This window comes from Drosophila melanogaster, chromosome 3L (assembly GCF_000001215.4).
Source record: "Drosophila melanogaster chromosome 3L".
Taxonomy (NCBI): Eukaryota; Metazoa; Arthropoda; class Insecta; order Diptera; family Drosophilidae; genus Drosophila; species Drosophila melanogaster.
The window spans coordinates 2,401,999-2,421,307 of NT_037436.4; the positions used below are offsets into that span (position 1 = coordinate 2,401,999).

The 19,309-nt window shown below is 42.6% G+C and overlaps 1 protein-coding gene across 17 annotated transcripts in view; it reads left to right on the plus strand.

The window, feature by feature from the left end:
* The window catches only part of Svil (Supervillin), a 121,572-nt gene that overhangs the window by 24,344 nt on the left and 77,919 nt on the right, over nucleotides 1-19,309 (plus strand). For 4 of the 17 annotated variants that reach the window (NM_001299988.1, NM_001299990.1, NM_001299987.1 and 1 more), the window contains exon 2: nucleotides 557-4,601. The exons of 1 other annotated variant lie outside the window; for it this stretch is intronic. In NM_001299988.1, the coding sequence (NP_001286917.1) occupies nucleotides 725-4,601 (3,877 nt within the window). In that variant the 5' untranslated portion in view covers nucleotides 557-724. Of the gene's footprint in view, nucleotides 1-556; nucleotides 7,106-10,089; nucleotides 10,306-11,883; nucleotides 12,114-13,392; nucleotides 13,467-15,956; nucleotides 16,338-19,309 lie in introns of those variants that run through there. 12 more of the 17 variants (NM_001259639.1, NM_001259637.1, NM_001259638.1 and 9 more) reach the window with 5 other exon arrangements.

Genomic DNA, 19,309 nt, shown 5'->3' on the forward strand with positions numbered 1-19,309 from the left:
GGCAAGAGGTTTATCTAGATAGCTTGTATGTAAGTCACTTCTCAAAGTACTCGCAAAACTTCTAATTTGCTATGATAATAAGCTGCTTCCGCTCTGAATTCACAGAAAAAAAAGTATTTATGTACAAGTACTGTGTGGGAGCCGTATGCAAATGATTTCGCTTAGGAAGAAAAAAAAACCGCACTTGACACGTGGAAAAAAAATTGAAGTTAGATGTCTCTTACACTGGGAGAAATGAGGAGCCCTAAATATTTTTCTAAACCCAGGGTCCAACGACCCTGAATCAGATGTAGTTTTATTTCTGGTTGTCATGTAAATGCAAGCGACGTGAGGTCGTAAAAAAGCTTAAACCTTTTAGATAGCCGCAAAGATCGTTAAAGACTCTCTGAGTTTGCTTATCTCGAGGTCTTCGGGCCAAGTTAACACAAGTTGAAACCACGAAATCTTATCAGACTCGCGGTTCCGCGAGTTGCGGGCAAATAAAACATTCATTTATCTTGATTGCGTTTGAGTGAACTCAACTAAATACTCTCTATTTCTCTCGTTTCATTTACAGACTGTTCAAACCACTTGGCGGCCACAATTGCCGCTGCCCAGGGAGCTTCAGCTGACCAATGACCGGAATAGCGCCGACGACCACCACGATTCAAAGGTGATAACGACCACCACAACCACAGCGGACATCCATCACCACAACCAGCAGGAGGAGAACGAGGAAGAGGATATGGATCGGCTAAGGGGCAATCACAGCATTGGAGGATCCTCGCAGCAGCTTTCTGGCAAACAGAAATGGTCCTTCGGGCGACTTTTTCGCAAGAAAAAGGAGGCGGAGAGTGCATCCTCCAGCGAAGAAGATCGCAAGGCGGGATTTGTGCCTGCCCAGCGCCAGTCAGCCAGCAAGCCGAAGGGAAAACATGGCAAAGGATCGCGAGGTTGCAGCAAATTCGATCACATTGTGGTGAGTCAGCGGCAAGAGCAGGCTCCACCACATCCACCCCAACCGCAAATCGACAATGAGTTCTTCTTGCCCTTGGAGGCCATACAACCGGAGCCCTACTATCAAAATCAACCGGGCTACTATCAACGATCGAGTAACTCGCTGGACAGGAGATTACTAATGCAGCCTGGAGTTCAGGGAAATGGTTACCAGCAGCCCAAATCTCGATCGGCGCAGCGAGGTCCCAAGCCACCAGGAGCTCACTCCAGCGAGGAGGAACTGATCTCGCTGAACTCCTCCACGTTCTCCAAATACCGCAGCGATGAGAGTATTCATTTGGGTTCCGCTGCTGGACAAAGTCGACGCAGTCGAGCGGCCCGCAATGAGCGTTACTACAAGAGATTGTCCCGGGATGGCGAACCGAGTCATGGCGGAGCACCCGTTGTAGCCCAGCAGCGATACAAAACCCAGCCACTGCCTTTATCCATTTACCAGCCAACGAACGCGTCCACTGGCTATGTCCAGTGGCAACCGCAGCCCCAGAAGAACCTGCAGAATGCGATGCAGAACGATGGAAAGCGAAGCATCAGCTACGACAGTCAAATACACCTGCAGAACATGAATGGGAGGATGCAGAGTAAGCCATTGCCACCGCCACCGCCTCCAAGGGATCCACTGAGGAGAGTGCATGTTGGAGGTTCCGGGAAGATTGGATCCAGCTCTGGAGACTTGCGTCCCGTGTCCTATGCCTTCGATCACAATAGTCGCTGTGCGTCGGATGATCGCATTTGGCAGCCACCCCACTACCAGTCGGTGCATTCGCTCAACTCCCAGCCCAGTTCGTCAATAGTCAGTGCACCAGTGAGTCAACAGCAACCGCACCACAGGAGATTCATAACTCGATCCGAGAGGAACGCAAATCCTGGCAAGCAATCCCTGCCGAATGGTATTGATTTCCATTATGTGGCAGATGCAACGCCACGCTCCAGGAAGCCCATACACATGATGGATGCAGGCAGGATGGACAATACAGGAGTGCCAGCATCCAGTGGTATATTGCGAACCTCTAAGAGTGGGCTGCCCACACCAAGTCCTGCTCCCCAGCAGCCCTTGGCCAAACCGCGGTCGTTCTCCAGCTCGCGACTTAGTGAGCTGCGAACCTATCCCATGCCCATGTACTCCGAGGTGCAGAAACCTAAGAGGAATGCGCCACCAGTCAATCCCTCGCCGAATCAGGATAACATAGTGTGTGGGAGTCTGCACATAAAACCCACACAAGAGCATGGAAATCAAAACTATGTGGAGATTCGTCATCGGGATGTGCACAAGACCAACTCAATGCCGCACCATTATCAGAATAGGCGATCTGGCGAGGATTTACCCAACAAATATGAGGAGTACGTGGCAGAAAAGAGGGAGCAGCATCAACAGGCACCACCCCCAGTTTATCCGGAGCGCAAAATGAGCTTGACACCAGCAGTGGCGCCACCGCCTCCTGTTTACTTCCCTCGCAAGAAGCCTGCCAATTTGGAGGAGGCCATCAACGAACTGGAGGCCATTTACAAGTCTCTAGGACTCACTGAACCAGCCGAGCCCAAACAGGAACCAAAGCTGGATATTTCCTCCAAGATGCGTGTGCCAACTCCCAGTGATTTTGAAAAGTTCGCCTTGGCGCATGCTGATGACTACGAGGATGAAGATTCGCCAACCGGAGAACCAGATCCAATCAGAGATGATGTGGCCTTCAGGAACCTACAGTTGGCCAATCTGCAACATCGGCCATCGGAGAAGCAGCCTCCATTCGGCATCCCAGTGGGACCCATTGTGCCAGCTCCACAGTCGGATTATCTTCACGTAGAGCCAGTGAGGGTGAAGAAGAAGAGTGGCTCTCCTGACATCATTAAAGATGATCTTGCTGTGCGTTCATTGAGAAAGGATCCTCCTGGTCCCAAATCCAGCTTTGTCTACCCAATGCAAAAGAAGCAACGGGCTATTCGAACCCAATCGGCCAACATATACAATCTGATCCAAAGAGACGCTGCCAAGCCATCTGGTGGAGATCTTAAGAGCTACATGGAGCTGACTCGCAACCTGGAAAGAGCTGGCAGCATGTCCAATCTGCAGGGTGAGGATGGCAGTGATACCAAAGATGTACCCGCCACACTGGATCTTCTCCGAAAGTTGAAAGCTCAGGATGAGGAACTGGATTTGGCTAGAAAGCATCACCCCATACCGTTTAGACATCCCAGTCAGGGAGGAGCTATTGCCCAACTGCCAGAACGGTTGTCCAAAGAGGAAATACCCAAGGCAGCGCCTGTGCCAGCTCCCCGAAAGAGTCTGACTCCTGAACCCATGCTAGATGATGCTCTCAACAAGATTGCCCAGGATGCGCAGGCCAGCAGCATTAAGCTGAGTCAGGAACTCCATGAACTTCGCAAGGAGGCATTGATTACAGCTGCGAGACCAAAGTTGAATGCCGAACAACAGAGATTAGAGGATGAACTGCAGCAGATAGAAGCTGTCTCCGAGGCAGCCAAACGTTGTGGCCAAATGCTGCTCGAAACTCTGCCAGATGCGGGACAGGAGGGTCAGGAACCTCAGGATAAGCCCCTCAGGAAGCTACATAAGGAGGGCAAACTCATACGAGCTATCGATGAGGTGTCCGAAGCTGCTAATGCGGTCTGTGAGAAGATCCTCAAGGACATTGTGACCACAGAACCACCGGTGGTAGTTCAGGAGGCCCTCCAAGTGAGGCAGACCACAAAGACTGGACCAGGCGGAGAACAGCTGGTGATGCCGCATCTTATCAAGAAACTAGATCCCATACAATCCGACAAGATCGAGCACATTGCCAGACGATGCATGCGGCAGTTGAGCGAACTGGCCAATAATCCGGACTACGACAACCTGGCCACCTGTAATATGAGCAACAGCACCACCAACGCAACGGGTGGAGCAGCCGCTGATGCCACTCTCGTTTGTCCCGTTCCAGAGACCCAAGCCAAGAGCCAGACGCTCGAGGAGATTGACAAGATCATGCAGGAGTGCGAGCGTCAGGCGAAGAGCAGCAGCTCAACCACGACCACCGATGATCAGCGCACCACTGCCCCCAGTCTGACGAGTGGAAGTGGCAGCGGGAGCTTCCCACCCAATGTGAGCACCACCGCCAGTTCGTTCAGCTCAAGCAGCGACTGTTTGGCCAAGTCGTCGAGTCCTTCGCGCGCCAGCCGTCCGCTCTCCTCGAGCATCACCTCTTTCAATCCATATTCCTCCAGCGACTACATCAAGTCGCAGAGCAGTGATTGCCATGCACCAAGCACCGATCCGATCAAGACCTTTAGCACCACCTCGTACGAGGTGCAGTCCACACCGCAGAGCACCACCATTAGCACCAATACGATGAGCACGAGCCAGAGCAACACGATCAGTAGCACTACTAATCCGAGTGTGGAGTCCAAGCCATCCGCCCCGTCGGTATCGCCACCACCCCTCCAGTTGACGCCAGTGGGTGATCGGAGGGGCAGGAACCGGGAGCGGGGAGCTTCCTGCTCCTCCACATCCTCACCTTCACAGTACAACTCGAGCGAGGAGCTGGCCGCCATTTTTGGCATCGAGGAGCAACCGAAACAGCAGCGTCGCAGTCGGCAGACGCATAATGCCACAGGTAACGGAGATGATCCCGCCACCACTGAGGCCCCGAGTTCGCCTGATTCCGATTCCGCCAACGCCAATGATACTGCCAATGCCAATGCCAATACTACTAATCCCGCCCAGCTCGATTCAGCTAATTGCGCTACTAATCCCGTTATGAATGTTCAACTTGATGTTACTACTAGCACCTCCACCTCAGCCTCAACCACCCATCCAACCTCTAACGATAATGCTAGCACTTGTAGTAGCCATAGTTATAAGCTAGAGACGATTCCGGAGCAGGATCACGAGGAGGTGGAGTCCACGCTAAAGTTGTCGCCGAACTTCAATAGGATTTATGCCAGCAAGATTCGCATAGTAATGGATCGCAATGAAGAGGCAAGTCTCCTGCCGGAAGGAGCAGCTAATGTTGCTTTAACTCAATTCGATTCTTTGAGTTCTCTGGAAGAGACCTCGTCCAATCCGGACTCTGGGAATGTTAGTCTCACGGATTATCCCCTGGCTAACCATGCGAATTCCTCCCTGGAACTGCAGACCGCTTACAATAGTCGATTTCAAGTGAGGGAGCATTACGTATCCGAGGTTTCCATTAGTGCTTCGGAATCAACGGATGAGGAGCAGACGGACACGGAGTGCTTAAGAGATGCTGATCGTTTGAACACAGAAGACTTTCCACCTTTACCCACAGAAGAAGAGCTAGAGGAGAGTCTACGGGAAGAAATAGAACTTAACGATAGTCTTAGTGGGGGCACTTTAAATATTGCTAGAGAGAGTAGCGGAGAATTGGTATCTGTAGTTCAAGAATTGAACCTGAATGAAACTGTTAGTCTGAGTCAAGAGGTTTACAATGTAACCACTGAGGCGCTGCAACGAATAGCGACAGATGAAATAGATGGCTTAAGTTCCGCTATAATTGAGGTTAACGAAAGCTTACTTAACGAATCTGCATTTGATGAGATGCACTTTAAACTAGACGAAACGGAACTGGACGAATCGGAAATCATAGACAGAATGCTTGAGGCTTCATTTGACGAGTTAGACGAATTAGAACTTGAGAACACAGAACTTGACGAAAGTCGACTTGACGACGAACAAAAGAGCGAATGCCAATTTAACGAAACCTATAACGAGTTGGACAGCATAGATCTTGATGCCACAGAACTTAACGCCACTGGACTTAACGAAATTTCATATGACCAGCTGGAGGAACTAGAACTTGACGATAGCGACTCCGTAATGCCGTTCACACGGCGCAAGAGCATCGTTTACGAAACGCCACAACTTAACCTGAGCATTTCCGAACTAAAAGTGAATTACGAAACGCAAGTGGAGCCAGTAATTAAATCAGAGTCACTCAACGAAGCCATTAAATCGATGAACAACGACGATGAAGGCGACGAGGAGATGCAGGCAGGCAGTGAAGAGAAGGTAGATGAAGAGGAAAACAGTGTAACTGAGACCCAGACACATCGTCGTCGGTGCAAAGGACTTCCGGCGAATCCCGCTAATGATGATGAACGGCCGTCCACCAGCTGCAAGGCTCTTTCCGTTTTTGGCGAGGTGCGAACTGTGGCACCACAGGCGGCGGCGGCAGAGGCAGCTGCAGCAGTTGGTGGTGCAACGCGGGGCGGTTGGACTACACTCGAGCACGTATTTGTCGCCTGCACTGTGGGCCTGATTACACCGAACGATTTGCTCACTTTGTGCCTGATCGTAATTGGTGTGATTATCATTATTGCAATTGCTCTCACCTGAGTGCGCCGTTTATGGCCCGACTGTTGTTGCTGTTATATTGTTTGTTGTAATTATGGTTGAAACTGGAAAGAGAGAAAATTATGATTTTTTATAAATTAGCCACAAAGTGCACTTAAAATTTCCACTTACAGTAATTAGTCTAGGTTATATACAATTGTGTACATTTATGTTTAAACTAGCTTTTATTTCGCAGAACCAAAAGTATTCTCAACTTTTATGCTAAGTGCAATTTACATATACTATACGAATCGAAAGTTATGCATATTATATTTTTTTTAAAACCCACTGTGCAATTGCAAACGAAAATTATACCATTCATCAATGCTATCTAACCGTGGTAAAAACAAATTAGTTCTTTAACACAGTTTCCTCGTTTTCCTTCTTAATTAATTGTTAATTTGACTGCAACTTGTGCCAATGATTTTTATACGTTTACTTAATAATGCTCTATTAATTATTCAATTAAATACTTAATCCACCATATGTACTCTCCAAAATAATGTTAAGCACATGAACGAGAAATTCGAAAATAATTTACCAATGAACTAAGACAAATGAAATTTACCATCTACTAATGATAACATATTTTCTAAAATCTCTTTGTATATTTTCAGCTCAAAATTTAATAGTTTAAGTTTGACAGCGAACCATTTCTTACGTAGCATTCATTATTTCGCTATAATTTAAATGTTTATATAATTTACCAGACAAATGGAAGCAGGAGCCATGAAGCAAATGCAAAATATTAATAAAATGTTATTTAAAAAAACAATCTACGATTCTGACAACTTTTTGTTTTAGTTTCCATTACTGCGTTGCTAATGCTTTTGATTTATTTATATTTGTGTGTAGTTTGAGTTTCCTATTCCTGCCCCATTTAATTTTTCATGATTGACTAACACATTTCGTAATAAAAAATCAAAATTCGCCAATCGTAAGGAATATGTTATTTAAATGTTGTTGCCGCCGCTAAAATGGATTATCGCTAATATATTATTGCAAATTTGCTCAAATATTTTTACAGAATTTTCAGATGTTACTTTAAGTTCAATCAAAATCATTTACTTTCAGAGAAGCGTTAATTATTTGAAAGAAAAGCTGTTTCTGTTGGCTTGTGTCTTTGCTAGTTGTTTGTGCTTTTTCAGAGATAGGTGGCGCTTTACAAAATGTAGAATCCCGTGTTAAATTTTTGTAGAAGAGTACGTCAAATAAGTGTGGGATACTAAATACTTTTGAGCTAAATAAATAAATTGCACCAGGGATTAATGTGGAGTATAAAGTTACAATATTAAAGTTAAATTAGTGGGCAATCACAGAAAGAATTTTTTATTATTTTAGGAATTTTCAAAAGCACAGCCCTAATTCTTTCTGAAAACTTTTCATGAACGAAATACCTAATTTTAAATAGAAATGCAAACCAGACAGAGTGAATAAAAAACTTTTTAGTGGGCAAAGTAGAAACCAAAAAACTTGCCTAGCTCAAACTTAGTTGCAAGTGTAAAAACAAATAAAAAAGTTAGGCATGTTGGGAAAAAATTTGGACGTATAGATAAATGTGTATGAAATTCTGTTTACAATTTGTCTGTCTCGTGGGTTCAGAGCCTAAGCCCCATTCAAAATAGAAAAGTTAGAGCTTAAAGCCGAAAGTCTTCTCACGGCAATAGGAGCAACAAAAAGGGAAAGTCGTGGCCGCATAATGAAACCAATTCAAGGAGCTGCTCAAACTTTTCTTGTGGCCCTCCATCGGTTCGTGATGTTGTGGCGTAAAAAGGACATTAAACTGCATGACCTGAGTTTGCTTTGGCATCTTATTGTTGTGTTCTATGGCTTTTGTATTTGGGTCCTTTTTTTTCATAATTATGTTTGGCCTTTTTTGCCTAATGAGGTGTATGATTTCGTCGGGTAATTTAAGCTAGGTCGGGAGTCGCAGGGTATAGAGGCCCATGGGATGTACATATTTCTTTTTAAAACTCTGCTATCGATCCGTTTGTCGTTGTGGGATTCGAGCCATGATTTATGTCGTCAATCTCTGTGGATTCTTGGGTAATTGAAAATTGAAAATTGGCCAACGGAAGTGTTCGCCTCGACTTAAAGCAGTCACAACAATAAGGTTTTCAGCTAAGAAAAATTCTCCACAAAGAGTTCATTTACCTTAGAAGCCGAGCATTGCTCTCGTTATACAAACACACAGAAAATCACTGGCACACCAGGCTAAATAGCAATAAAAATGTCACCCGGCTCTAATTTGTTTTTTGTCTACGCCGGGACTCGGTTGGCAGGCAGCTCAGCTCCAAGGACCTCAAAATGTGGTTAAGTAAAGGAGGGCTGTGCCATAAATAAACCAACCACATGGGCGTGCGAGTGTGTATGTCCTGGAGTTCCTTTTCTGCATGTTTGCCTCCTTCTATCGTTGAAATAATCATAACTCACTTAACCCCATTAAATGTGCCTGGTAAGCCCAGCGGGCGTATGAGCGATATTCGCTTGAATGAAACCCCCCGCGCCAGGGGGCGTGTCCAAGTGGGCGTCGAAGCGGAGGCGGCAAACGCTTCATTGACAACCTTTGTGCACGATAATTACTATCAGGCAAGACAGGCGTTCCCCTTTTTAGCGTTACTCATACGCCGCGTGGTACACCGCAACATTCGTAATCATGTGTGTAAAAGTACAGAGAAACAAATTGATTATCAAAACGCTCAAAATACTTAAATGAATGCAAAACAACGATAAAATCTAAAATCTTCGAATCAGTTTCATCCTTTTCTATATATTTATTATGTAGATAAATACCACTGGAATTACCAATTTTGATGACAATTTTTCCCGCAGTGCTTGAATATTTTGTGGTCTCGATTGCCAGTCGACTCGAGGCTTGTGGTCAAGTGTGGGTTGTGTTTGTTTCGTCGCTTCTGTTGCGCAGATTGTTGTGGTTGCTCTTCGAGGCTCCCCTTTCGTCCCCTTTTTGCCCATCGCCCACCCAAAGTGATCAAATGGGGCACGCCAGAAAATTTTACAGTCGGGAACTTCGACAAACATAATTTTAGACTAAGGAGCAACTCTTTTTCGGGGTAGGCAACATGTTCAATTTTGTGTAGCCTGTTGTAGTAGTTGCTTTATTGGGCGTAACGGAGGGTGGAGGCTGACAGGGGCTGGGAACTGCGAGGTCCTTGCCACTGCGCAGGTACAAACAAAATGTGCTAAGAGAGAGAGAGAGAGTTTTGGCCAGGGCGAATTGCAAGGACAACCAAAAAAGAGTCCTGAGAGAGCATTTGAAATATCATTGCCAGGCGAAAACCATGAGTTTTCACAACAATACTTTAAATACAAAAAACCAATTAATTCAATATTATTTTACAATTTTATCAATGCATATGAATTTGATGTGATTTCTTTTGTTGTAAGTAAGGAAATGGAATTTCAATCTTTGAGGGTACAAACATTTTCCTCTCAAATTCAACCAGTTTTTAAATGTGTATTTGCTTGGAGAACTTTGTTCGTCACTTTTTAAGAGTGAGCTTACGATTAACTCTCTCTCTTTCTGACCTCCCAATTCGCCGTTTACAAAAAACCGGCTGAAGATAGTCAGCTGTTCGGCCGCTCAGGACTTGGTCGACGTGGTCGTCACCAGTGCAGTTACTGCCGCTCCTGCTGTTGCCTCTTTATTACTGCCCAAATGGTGGCGAAAATCGCATGGGAAACCAGTCTCTTTGCAGCCTTGTGGCCAAGTCATCATCTCATCGGAACTCAGTTCGCGCTGAGTTCTCCAACGAATCGGAAGTGGCGGCGCAAGCAAGTGATTCGTGTCCTTCGAGTCGGGTACTTTACGTAAATCTAGAGCGAAACCCGTATGAAAAATCATCGTAAAAGTTATTAGAGAAATTCATTAAAAGCAACGCAAGGAAAACCTAGAGAAAAGAACCCACAACAAAAAAGGAAACCCTAAGAAACAAAAGCCAAACAAGGTGCGTTCTCTGTCAAAGTTTTCACATTGTCGGCGGTGCTTAATGTTCGAGTGTGTGGGAAATGCACGTGTCTGCGTGGAGGGAAACCCCAAAACCTCTCTGGAAAATCCGTTCTGGCCAGCAACAGTTATGCGGAATTTTCCGGAATGTATAGCACAACGACTTTTTGAAGTTGTGGAGTTACTTTATTTCCGCTTTGATTGGTCGCTTTGCTTCGTATAATTTTTTGCAATTCATTTCACTTAGTGCGTAATTCATGTCTCCTATATGCTCATGGCCACGCCCCCCGTCGACGCCCGCCTCCGCACGCCTTTGTCCTGTTTTGGATCCGTCTGACATTTGTTGGCCAATTTCCATTGTTGCCGTTGCCGTTGCCGCCTTTGTTGGTGCGTTGAACTCGCTTGGCTTTTCCCCCTTTCACCATCACCATCACCATTACCATTGCCATCTGCCCCCGCGATATTCAACGCATTTTGGTGGCTCAAGTTCACTTTTGTTACTGCTTTAGTAGTTGGGTTTTCTTTTCTTTTTGCTTAGAGTGCAGAAGTTTCCTTTCGACTCATCAGCTTCTCGTTGCAGCCTTTTGGCTTATTTGCATTTTCATTTCAATGAGCGGACGCTGGGATTTTCTTTCCATTTCGGCGTTTTCCGCTACTCATTGTGTGGCTAAGGACATTTATGTAGCTATTTTTACGTTTTTCAACTTGCTGCTCAGTTGGTTCTAGCCATAATGTCGGCTTAATGTTGCTGAACAGGAAGAAATTTAAGGACGTCATCAGAATATTTTTAGCTTTTAGAGTTCTATATATTACCATTGAATATTAAGTACTTAAGACATTTAAATATTGCTTTAAAAGGGAGCTTCCTGTCAGGTTTTCCTCTCAGTGCATGAGTAAAAATGCAAGAGAAATGTTCATCATAGAATTTAAGGTACAAATTTGAAGAAAAAATTGAAGGGAATGAAGCAAATTGATTGACAAACTTTAAGCTGATTGGTTCTTCTTAGGAATTTTCACGTATAATTGCTGGTGTTTCCGTTCACTTTCATTTGGGGAGTTTCTCAGAGTTTCGTCTGTCATTTGCCACCTACAGATACATTTTACCGTTTCGCTGCTCTGGGTATCCTTCGGATACGTGAGTGATTCAACATAATTATGTTTCATCATCGGCTGGATGTCGGCAGATGTGGCTATAAAGCCGCATTATAACGGTTATTTGTGCACGTATGCACGAAGTAACAGTTAAAGCCAAAAAGTATTTCAACATTCATTTGGCTCTGCCAGCAAATTGCCAACTGATTGTTTCGATGGTTTCGGCATTCGCGCGGCATCATTAAGTTAAGCCAAAGTGGGTGAGATAGAAAGATACACCGATTTGCACTCATATACTATAGAATTGGAAATGTGGGTCTTAAATAGGAGTTAAGCCATTGCGATTTTCTCGATAGTAACTTACTATCTTTTTATACAGATGCGCAACATAAAGCGATTTAATGAAGCATTTTCAACAATTTAGTTTCGATCAGCGTAGCTTTGCTGCGACTGTTATTGTTTTAAAAAGAATTAAGATAAACAAAAAATATGTTTTTATGATTATCTTTAGATTTTATTTTCCGTTCGACGTTCACTGTTCGATTCGAATACAATACACCAGACACGCTCCACGAACTCGGAACTTTTGACCAGTCCAACCACTTCAACACGGACATTTACGCAAGAATTTTTTTATGTTGGTAATATTGAACCCGTGGCCAATTAGTGGGCATTAAAGGTCAAAAGGGAGGAGAGCCAAATTCCTGGTCTGTGCAGGTAAGCTCACAAAATAAGCACACAAAAAGTGTCCTTCAGTTGAAGTGGGTCCTGTGTGCGTATGATTGCGATTTTAGTCCCCCGAAAAGGGTATAAAATCTACATAATTCAACATTTTTAGGCAGGCCGTTCAGAAAGTTTTTCCCTTGCCTAAAAATTTCACTACAAAGTTGGCCAGTTCTTGTTGCTAATTTGCATTTCTGCCGAGTGTTATTAACTTAAGAACGATGGATGTGTTCATATATGTATTTATATATAGCTGGGTTGGGGTAGTACTTCTCGGTAATTAATTTTAAATGAAGATCTAACTTTCGAATGGGTCTGAAACGATAAAACAAATTACCTTTTTACGGAGTATATGGGTAAATATTTGTTGATTAATTTAAAACGAACTTCGTCATGCTCATTTACTCACATCTTTTTGTTCGTGAATTGTTACTCAATCATTTTGAGCCATACAAAGCCTAATTGGATTAACCTCATTCCTGTTTTTTTTTTTTTTTTTTTTTTTGACGATTTAATAACAGCATTTTAAAGACTTCTGTCGAGATGGATGACTACCGACCCATTCCCCTTTGATCCGAGTCGGGATGAAATATGATACAGTCATCCGTTTTAGCATAAGACGGGTGATCATTCAGCAGGCGCCAGTAATCCAAGTCCTCGCATCCTTGCCCAGATTTTTATGGACATTTGTGCGACGATGTCACGTGACTTTTTGGCCACTGGCAAGGGCCATAAAAGCGGACTTTAATTAAAAGTCCAAAGCGAAATAAGTCATAAAAAGTCAGAGCGAGCAAACAGGCATAAACCATAGGGAGCAAACTAAGAGCTAAAACGCTGACAAATAGCAATTGAAATATTTGCAAATAAAAACTAAAAAAAAAAAAAAACGTAGGAATGGCAAACGAAAGAGTTACAAGGGAACCGGATCGAAACACTCACTCAAGTTTTGCTTTTCACTCAAATGAGCCAGACGCCCACCCATAAAAAAAAACTAGCTCCCCCACTTTTCCCACCGCTCCGTTTTGAACTTTTCATTTTGAGTTGCCGGCTGTCTGGCAAATTAATTAGTTAATTATGCTTTGTCGCTATTTTGCTACTTTTTGAGGCACGTGCCACAAGACTCGCGACGTGACTTCATCATTCTCGCAACACTCCAATTTATCTGTTGAAATATGTAACTTTTTTTTGCCGTCGCCTATTAACATGCAATGATTTATGATTAGTTTTCCAAACTAGTATAACTTACATTTTTCGTTTTTCCTTCTCTTTACAGGTGAGTCACGACCAGTTTTGAGTACCTCGACCTTCGCCCCCACGACTGTCTTATTTATTATTTTCTGTTTTCGGGTGAGTTAAGGGTTTACTGCGATTTAACTTTTTATGGTCGGTATGAAAACAGAACCGTTTATTGAAAATGCATTGGCACTGCAGGTCGTATAAGCGTTTATGACTCGAAAATAAAACGTACGTTTAAGGAAAATATTTGCCATATAAAAATGGCGGGACTTGGGGTAAACTGAGGTATTCGCAATGGCTTTTTTTTATATGTTTCTAAACCAAAATCGGGCTAAGAGCAGCGCCCTGAGCAGTGAAAGTACAGGGTACTGAGATCATCGGATGCCATTAGATTTACACATTTTTAAGGCCATACTTTCTGAATGATTCTTTCGACTTTTCTATGCACCGCATTTCCAATGGATGCCTCATTATCCGAGCAAGTTTGATTGAAGTGTTTTCAATAATTTTCCTTGCCTCCACTTATTTGCATCTGGTTTGATTTACCTGCCTCGCTGGCTCGTCCAATTCCAAATGCAATCTCATCTTAAACTTTTTCTTCTACAACCATTAAACTTGGCCCCTCATCACCAGCAGTCATCGAGACTGCTCCAGTCCGCATCCCCTTTACGGCCAACTGGCATGGCCCCCTTTTCGATTTCCGATCCCAACCGAATCGCAATTTGAAGTGTGCCGCCTGCGCAGAATATATAAAAAATAAATAAAATAATACACAAAAATAAAAGAGAGCTGTGCAAGCTGCAGGTAGAATCCGGAAAATTCAGTGTGCAGTGTTTGGCTTTTCTTACATTTAGTATCTCGGTCGATTCCTACGCAATAAATATTCTCGTGTTCGCCGGGAGATATGTACATATGTGAAGTATTCTGTGTTTATACATATTTAACCACTTTTATGGACGGTCGGGGAATAGTTTGTGGAAATGTTCTCGGTGGCAGTTTGCCTAATGGCACTGAACTTGCTCTGTGACTTGGTTTGGTTCGCTTTCGCATTGGCTTGGTCCACTGTGATCCATTATTGGACTGGTTGGGTGACGAGCGAGAGATTCTATGACCACGAAGGCCATTTGGAGCAGACGCGCAGCGAAACGGTTCATTAAGCAATTTTCTATGGCATTTCCGTGCTTTCCGAGCTTTTTTCATCATTATTACGAACGAGCGAGATCATGGTCAATTCTTGACCATTGCATCGCTCATAACGGCACCTGCATTGCCAACTTTCCTCACCTGTGCAATGTACATACATACATAGGTGTTCATTGGCCAACAGATTCTGTCATTAAGGTACGACGAGTGCAGTGATCACTGGAAATTGTGCGGAATAGTAGGAAATCAGTGGGCAATGCACTGGTCAACCGAGAATTAGAAATTCTTCGAGTTCTTAATTACGTGTAATTTTCTAGATCATGATTTCTATGTGTCACTTGTGTACTTTTCTTAACCCAATTAACTGGGTTCGATTTCTTCAATTCGCCGATGTTTTGAAATCTCAAAACGAGTGTTTGAAAGTATGCAACAAAAAGGTTGAATTATCTGAAATTTTAAGCTTCCCCATTCAAATAGATTTGGTTTGCATATAAATTATAGGTAGTGCCCATCTATAAGCACAAAAACCAGTAACCGAATAAAAACAACTCATGTGTGAAATCACATTCAACTATATGTAAGTGCTTATATGATATCTATCCACAAAAGCACTCATAAAACTGCAAATTAAGCAATTGTACTAATTATTTTAGTAAAGTATAGGCTTATAATTTTTCTAAAAGCATGGTCTGTGATTCTCTCTTTCGTATGGGTGCCCTATTAATAGGTTAATTAGTCTGGTACTAAAAAAGTAATAAAAATAAAAAAAAAACATTTGGCATTGACTTGTTGATATATCTCCGGCGAGCATCTCTCTCACTCGCTCCCTCTCCTTTCGCAATGACAGAGCCGAGCGCCCTTTCCCTTTTCAGCAATACTCGTAACTGTTGTTGCTGGTTCTTTGCTTCGACTCTGGCACTGCAAACACCCACACAAGCGCACTCGCCCGTACCACTCACAGATACACCGCAAGAAAAAAGATACATATCTATCGTATATACATAAATATGGTCATTAGGCTTAAATTAATGCTATAAATGATGTGGAAAATTTTTAAATCATTTATTTATATTTGTTTCTGTATAATATTTTATATTTTATTGTTTTCTTTACGTCCTCGAATAAGCAAATAATATTGTTATCTTCAGCTATTCAAACCTGGGTTACTGATACATATTATATAAATACATTAGGGATCGGTCGGGGAACTTAAATACCATAGCTGTAGCAATAAATAAATTACCTTTGTTAAAGTACTTTTGACCCCCTTTTTGTTTCCGGTGTACGCGTACAATTGCTATCGGTAGACACGATCGGTCGATCGTTGTCGTTGTTGCCATTGTGACTGTTGTTGTTGTTGTTGCTGTTGTTGTTGCCCGACGGCAGCAACTTTTTGGCGCAGCGGCAACTTCCAACTTAAAGCTGGCTTCAGTCTTTTGTTTGCCCTGCTCGCTGTTGGATCGTCGGGCTTCCGATTGGACGTCGCAAATGCAATTGGAGAGTTCTGTCTCTGTTCTGATCAGAGTTTCCGCTCCGGCCGCGTGTGCTAGTGTGTGTTTTTGTTGTTGCCGTAAACAAGTTTAGCAATGCGTTTCAAATCCGCGCCGATTGTTTCGCTTATTGTCATGCTCGATTTAACCGCTTAGAGTTGCGGCAGTACGGAAAAATACACATATAATTCACAAAAGTTAGGCCAAACTAAAACCGAAAAAAATGCAATATAAAATGCATGTGGTAAAAAATATAATTGCAGTTTACTAATGAATGAATAAATATAACATTTTTAACACATCAGACCACGGCAAACCATCAGAATTTCGAGTTGAATTAAAAGGACTTGTAAGTAAATACAAGAAAACACCGCTTACAAATAAAAGTTTTCAATATATTTCATTAATTCTTTTGAAAAAGATTTAAACCTTGAAAAGTAGACCACATTTTTTGGAGTGTGAAAAGCTAATAACAGAATCAAAAAATAGAATGTGACAGATTGAAATCTCCCTCAACCTCTCACTCACTCTTAAATCCGTATAAACGGTAAAATTGAAAGCTCTAAATTCGGTTTATTTTCCTTTTTTTTTTTGTAATGTTTTTTTTTTTGGATCGACACTTGACCGACAAAGAGGGAGCGAGAGGCCGCTAAGCCTATGACCTACTCTGTCACTCTCGAGTGCTCCATCTCGCTCGCTCTGTCTTGTTGTTATTTTTAGGCGGCGGCTTATCAAAAGTTGTCTTTATTTTTAGCTTAGGCTACTTTAACATAAATGTACACATTCCTCATGTGCGTTTTATTGCGCGAATTTATATTAATTTAATTCACTGCTCGACGAGCGTAAGAATCGCGTTTTTTTCCATCTGAACCTTGAGAATAAAGATACAGCTATGCGCAAAATAATAGTAGCTTCTTTAGGGGATTTGTAAATTTTGCATACTATTATTATGTATGAAGTAGTGGGTCTTGCTATAAGAAGCAATATTTACTGAATAGTCAAAAATTAACTTCGGTCAAAATCTCTTGTATGTTATTGTCATTATTATTATTTTGAACGCAGCTGTCGATGAAAAGAGGTGGAGATTGTATTGGGGGGAGGGGCATAGGGAGAGGTGGAGTCACCTGCTGCTTGTTTGTTGTTGTTTCGTTCTTGTTGGGGAGTTGTTGCTGTTATTTTTGGAGCATTGAGGCGTGCGTTTTGTTTGCGCGCCCTTTGTTGCTATTTTTGTTTTATTGTTGTTTGTACTCCTATTGTTACTACTATTATTGTTACTATTTTGATTGTTGTTAATGTTGTTGCCATGGCAAAATCCAACTTTCAACTGCATTTTAGACGATTGCAGTTTAATTTTGGAAAGTTTAGGCCTTCGGTCGATTTTTTCGTTTCTAGTCTTCTCTAATTAGAAACTGATAGTAGGTTGAAAACACGAATTTTAATCTAAATCTAAATACAATAGACGTAATGGTAAACTGAATAATATTTCCATTGTTTCGTTTAGTTCATTAAAATTGGATTATTTATGTTGTCATTATCAAAAGAACCCACATTATTTTGCTTTCATATTTCTGCTTTGTATTTGCAGCTCTTGTCATTTCCGCCAAACATTATCTTCTCAATTTTCATTGAATTCATAAACTTCTTGTCCAAGGCTGTTTTCAATTGTTTGCATTGCACAATGCACAATTGCAAATCAAATCTGCCGAAAAATGGCACTCATTACTGCCATTATTAGAATCCATTCGTTCCATTACAAAACTAAAGGAATTTGTTGCAATTTTTCCCGTTGGCGGCTGTTGGTAGTTGGCTTTTTTTGGCGGACTCCGCAACTGCAATTTTGTCTGCCCCTGAGCGCGTTAATTGTTCATCTTGGTTTGGTTGAAACGCGGCACAAAATGCAGTTTTGCGCAGCCATCAGCGAAATGCCATAAAATTTTACTACCGCAGTGGCTGGGATGTATCTTTCTATCTGTTCGTAAATGGTAGATGTATCTGGTTTTTGGAAACGCAGCACTGCTCTGCTTAATTATTCCAAGCCGCCAGCAAGTCAATAATTAACCGTAATACATTTAATTTTCATTTATTTAATTATAGTACTCTTTCTAGTCGCTCTTTCACTTTTTGTGTAGGCGTAACTGAAATTAGAAAATGTGGTTCCGCTTGTGAATAATTTGGATTTTCATTACCATCGCACTTTGACAATATTCGACATTTCACTTACCATAAGTTATATATTATTGCATATATTGTGTGATATTTCCATGTGAGTACTTTTGAGAACTTTTACCCGATAATCCACACCAAATTATAATTGTAAGTAATAGCACTTAGCATATGTGTGGTTTCACTTGAAAATTTCGCCCAACAATATGCGACCTTTTACTTTCATTTGTGGCCATGACAAAAACTGAAAGTTTCTGTGGCAACAATTGCAGCGCCTTAAAGGTCACCCGACTTGCGCTTCCCTTAGCGAAATGTTCTTCTTGACTTTCCGAGTTGGCTGGGGTTATCTTTCTCCTCCAAGAGTAACCTTCAAGTCCACCCAACCACCCACTCTATCTTGGCTATTCCATTGCCAAGGCAACGCGGAGTAGGTGGTGCTGGCGGTGCTGGATGGCCTTCTTCCGCTATTATGCCCTCCTATTTTATGACAAACAAAAAGTTTATGCGTTTTTGTTTTCTTGCTTACGCTTAATAAATCTCACTCTGGTGATTTTTTCTGCTTCGCTTAATTACGAAATTCTCCCGTCGCCATCAATAGCTAACGAGAGTTCTAGGCGCCTGTGATTTATGTGTGCCGTCAACGTGGCGTATGAGTAATATTAAGGATAAACAAAATGGAAGAGCAGATTGACGAGACGAGTTGCAAGCAGCAGGCGAAATGCCAAATGTCAGTAGTTCACTTTCATTGATTAATTCGATTGCTTTAAAATGTGTAGAGCCAATTTAGAAAGCGTGCCTTGTCCCAACAGCACTTAAACGTATTAATTCGATCGATAAATCCGTAAATAGCATTTACAAAACGCGCGACTTTTCAACGTGAGCAGATGGAGATTCCCTCACCCCCCCCCCCCCCTCCACCCACCGACTACAGACATACTATGTAAAACTGTCGCCTCACTGAGTGTGTCTTCCTTCCGCTGGTATTTCCTTTCCCTTCGCTCACTTCCTGTGAGCTGTCAGCTCAATTGACTGACGAAAGCCCACCACCCATCTCTCGCTGACTGTAACGAATGTCAGGCTGCGTCGGTGGAATCCCCTTAGCAGTCCTTACACTCAGAAAACAGTACGTTAGTTATAAAGACTATATATAATCTCTTC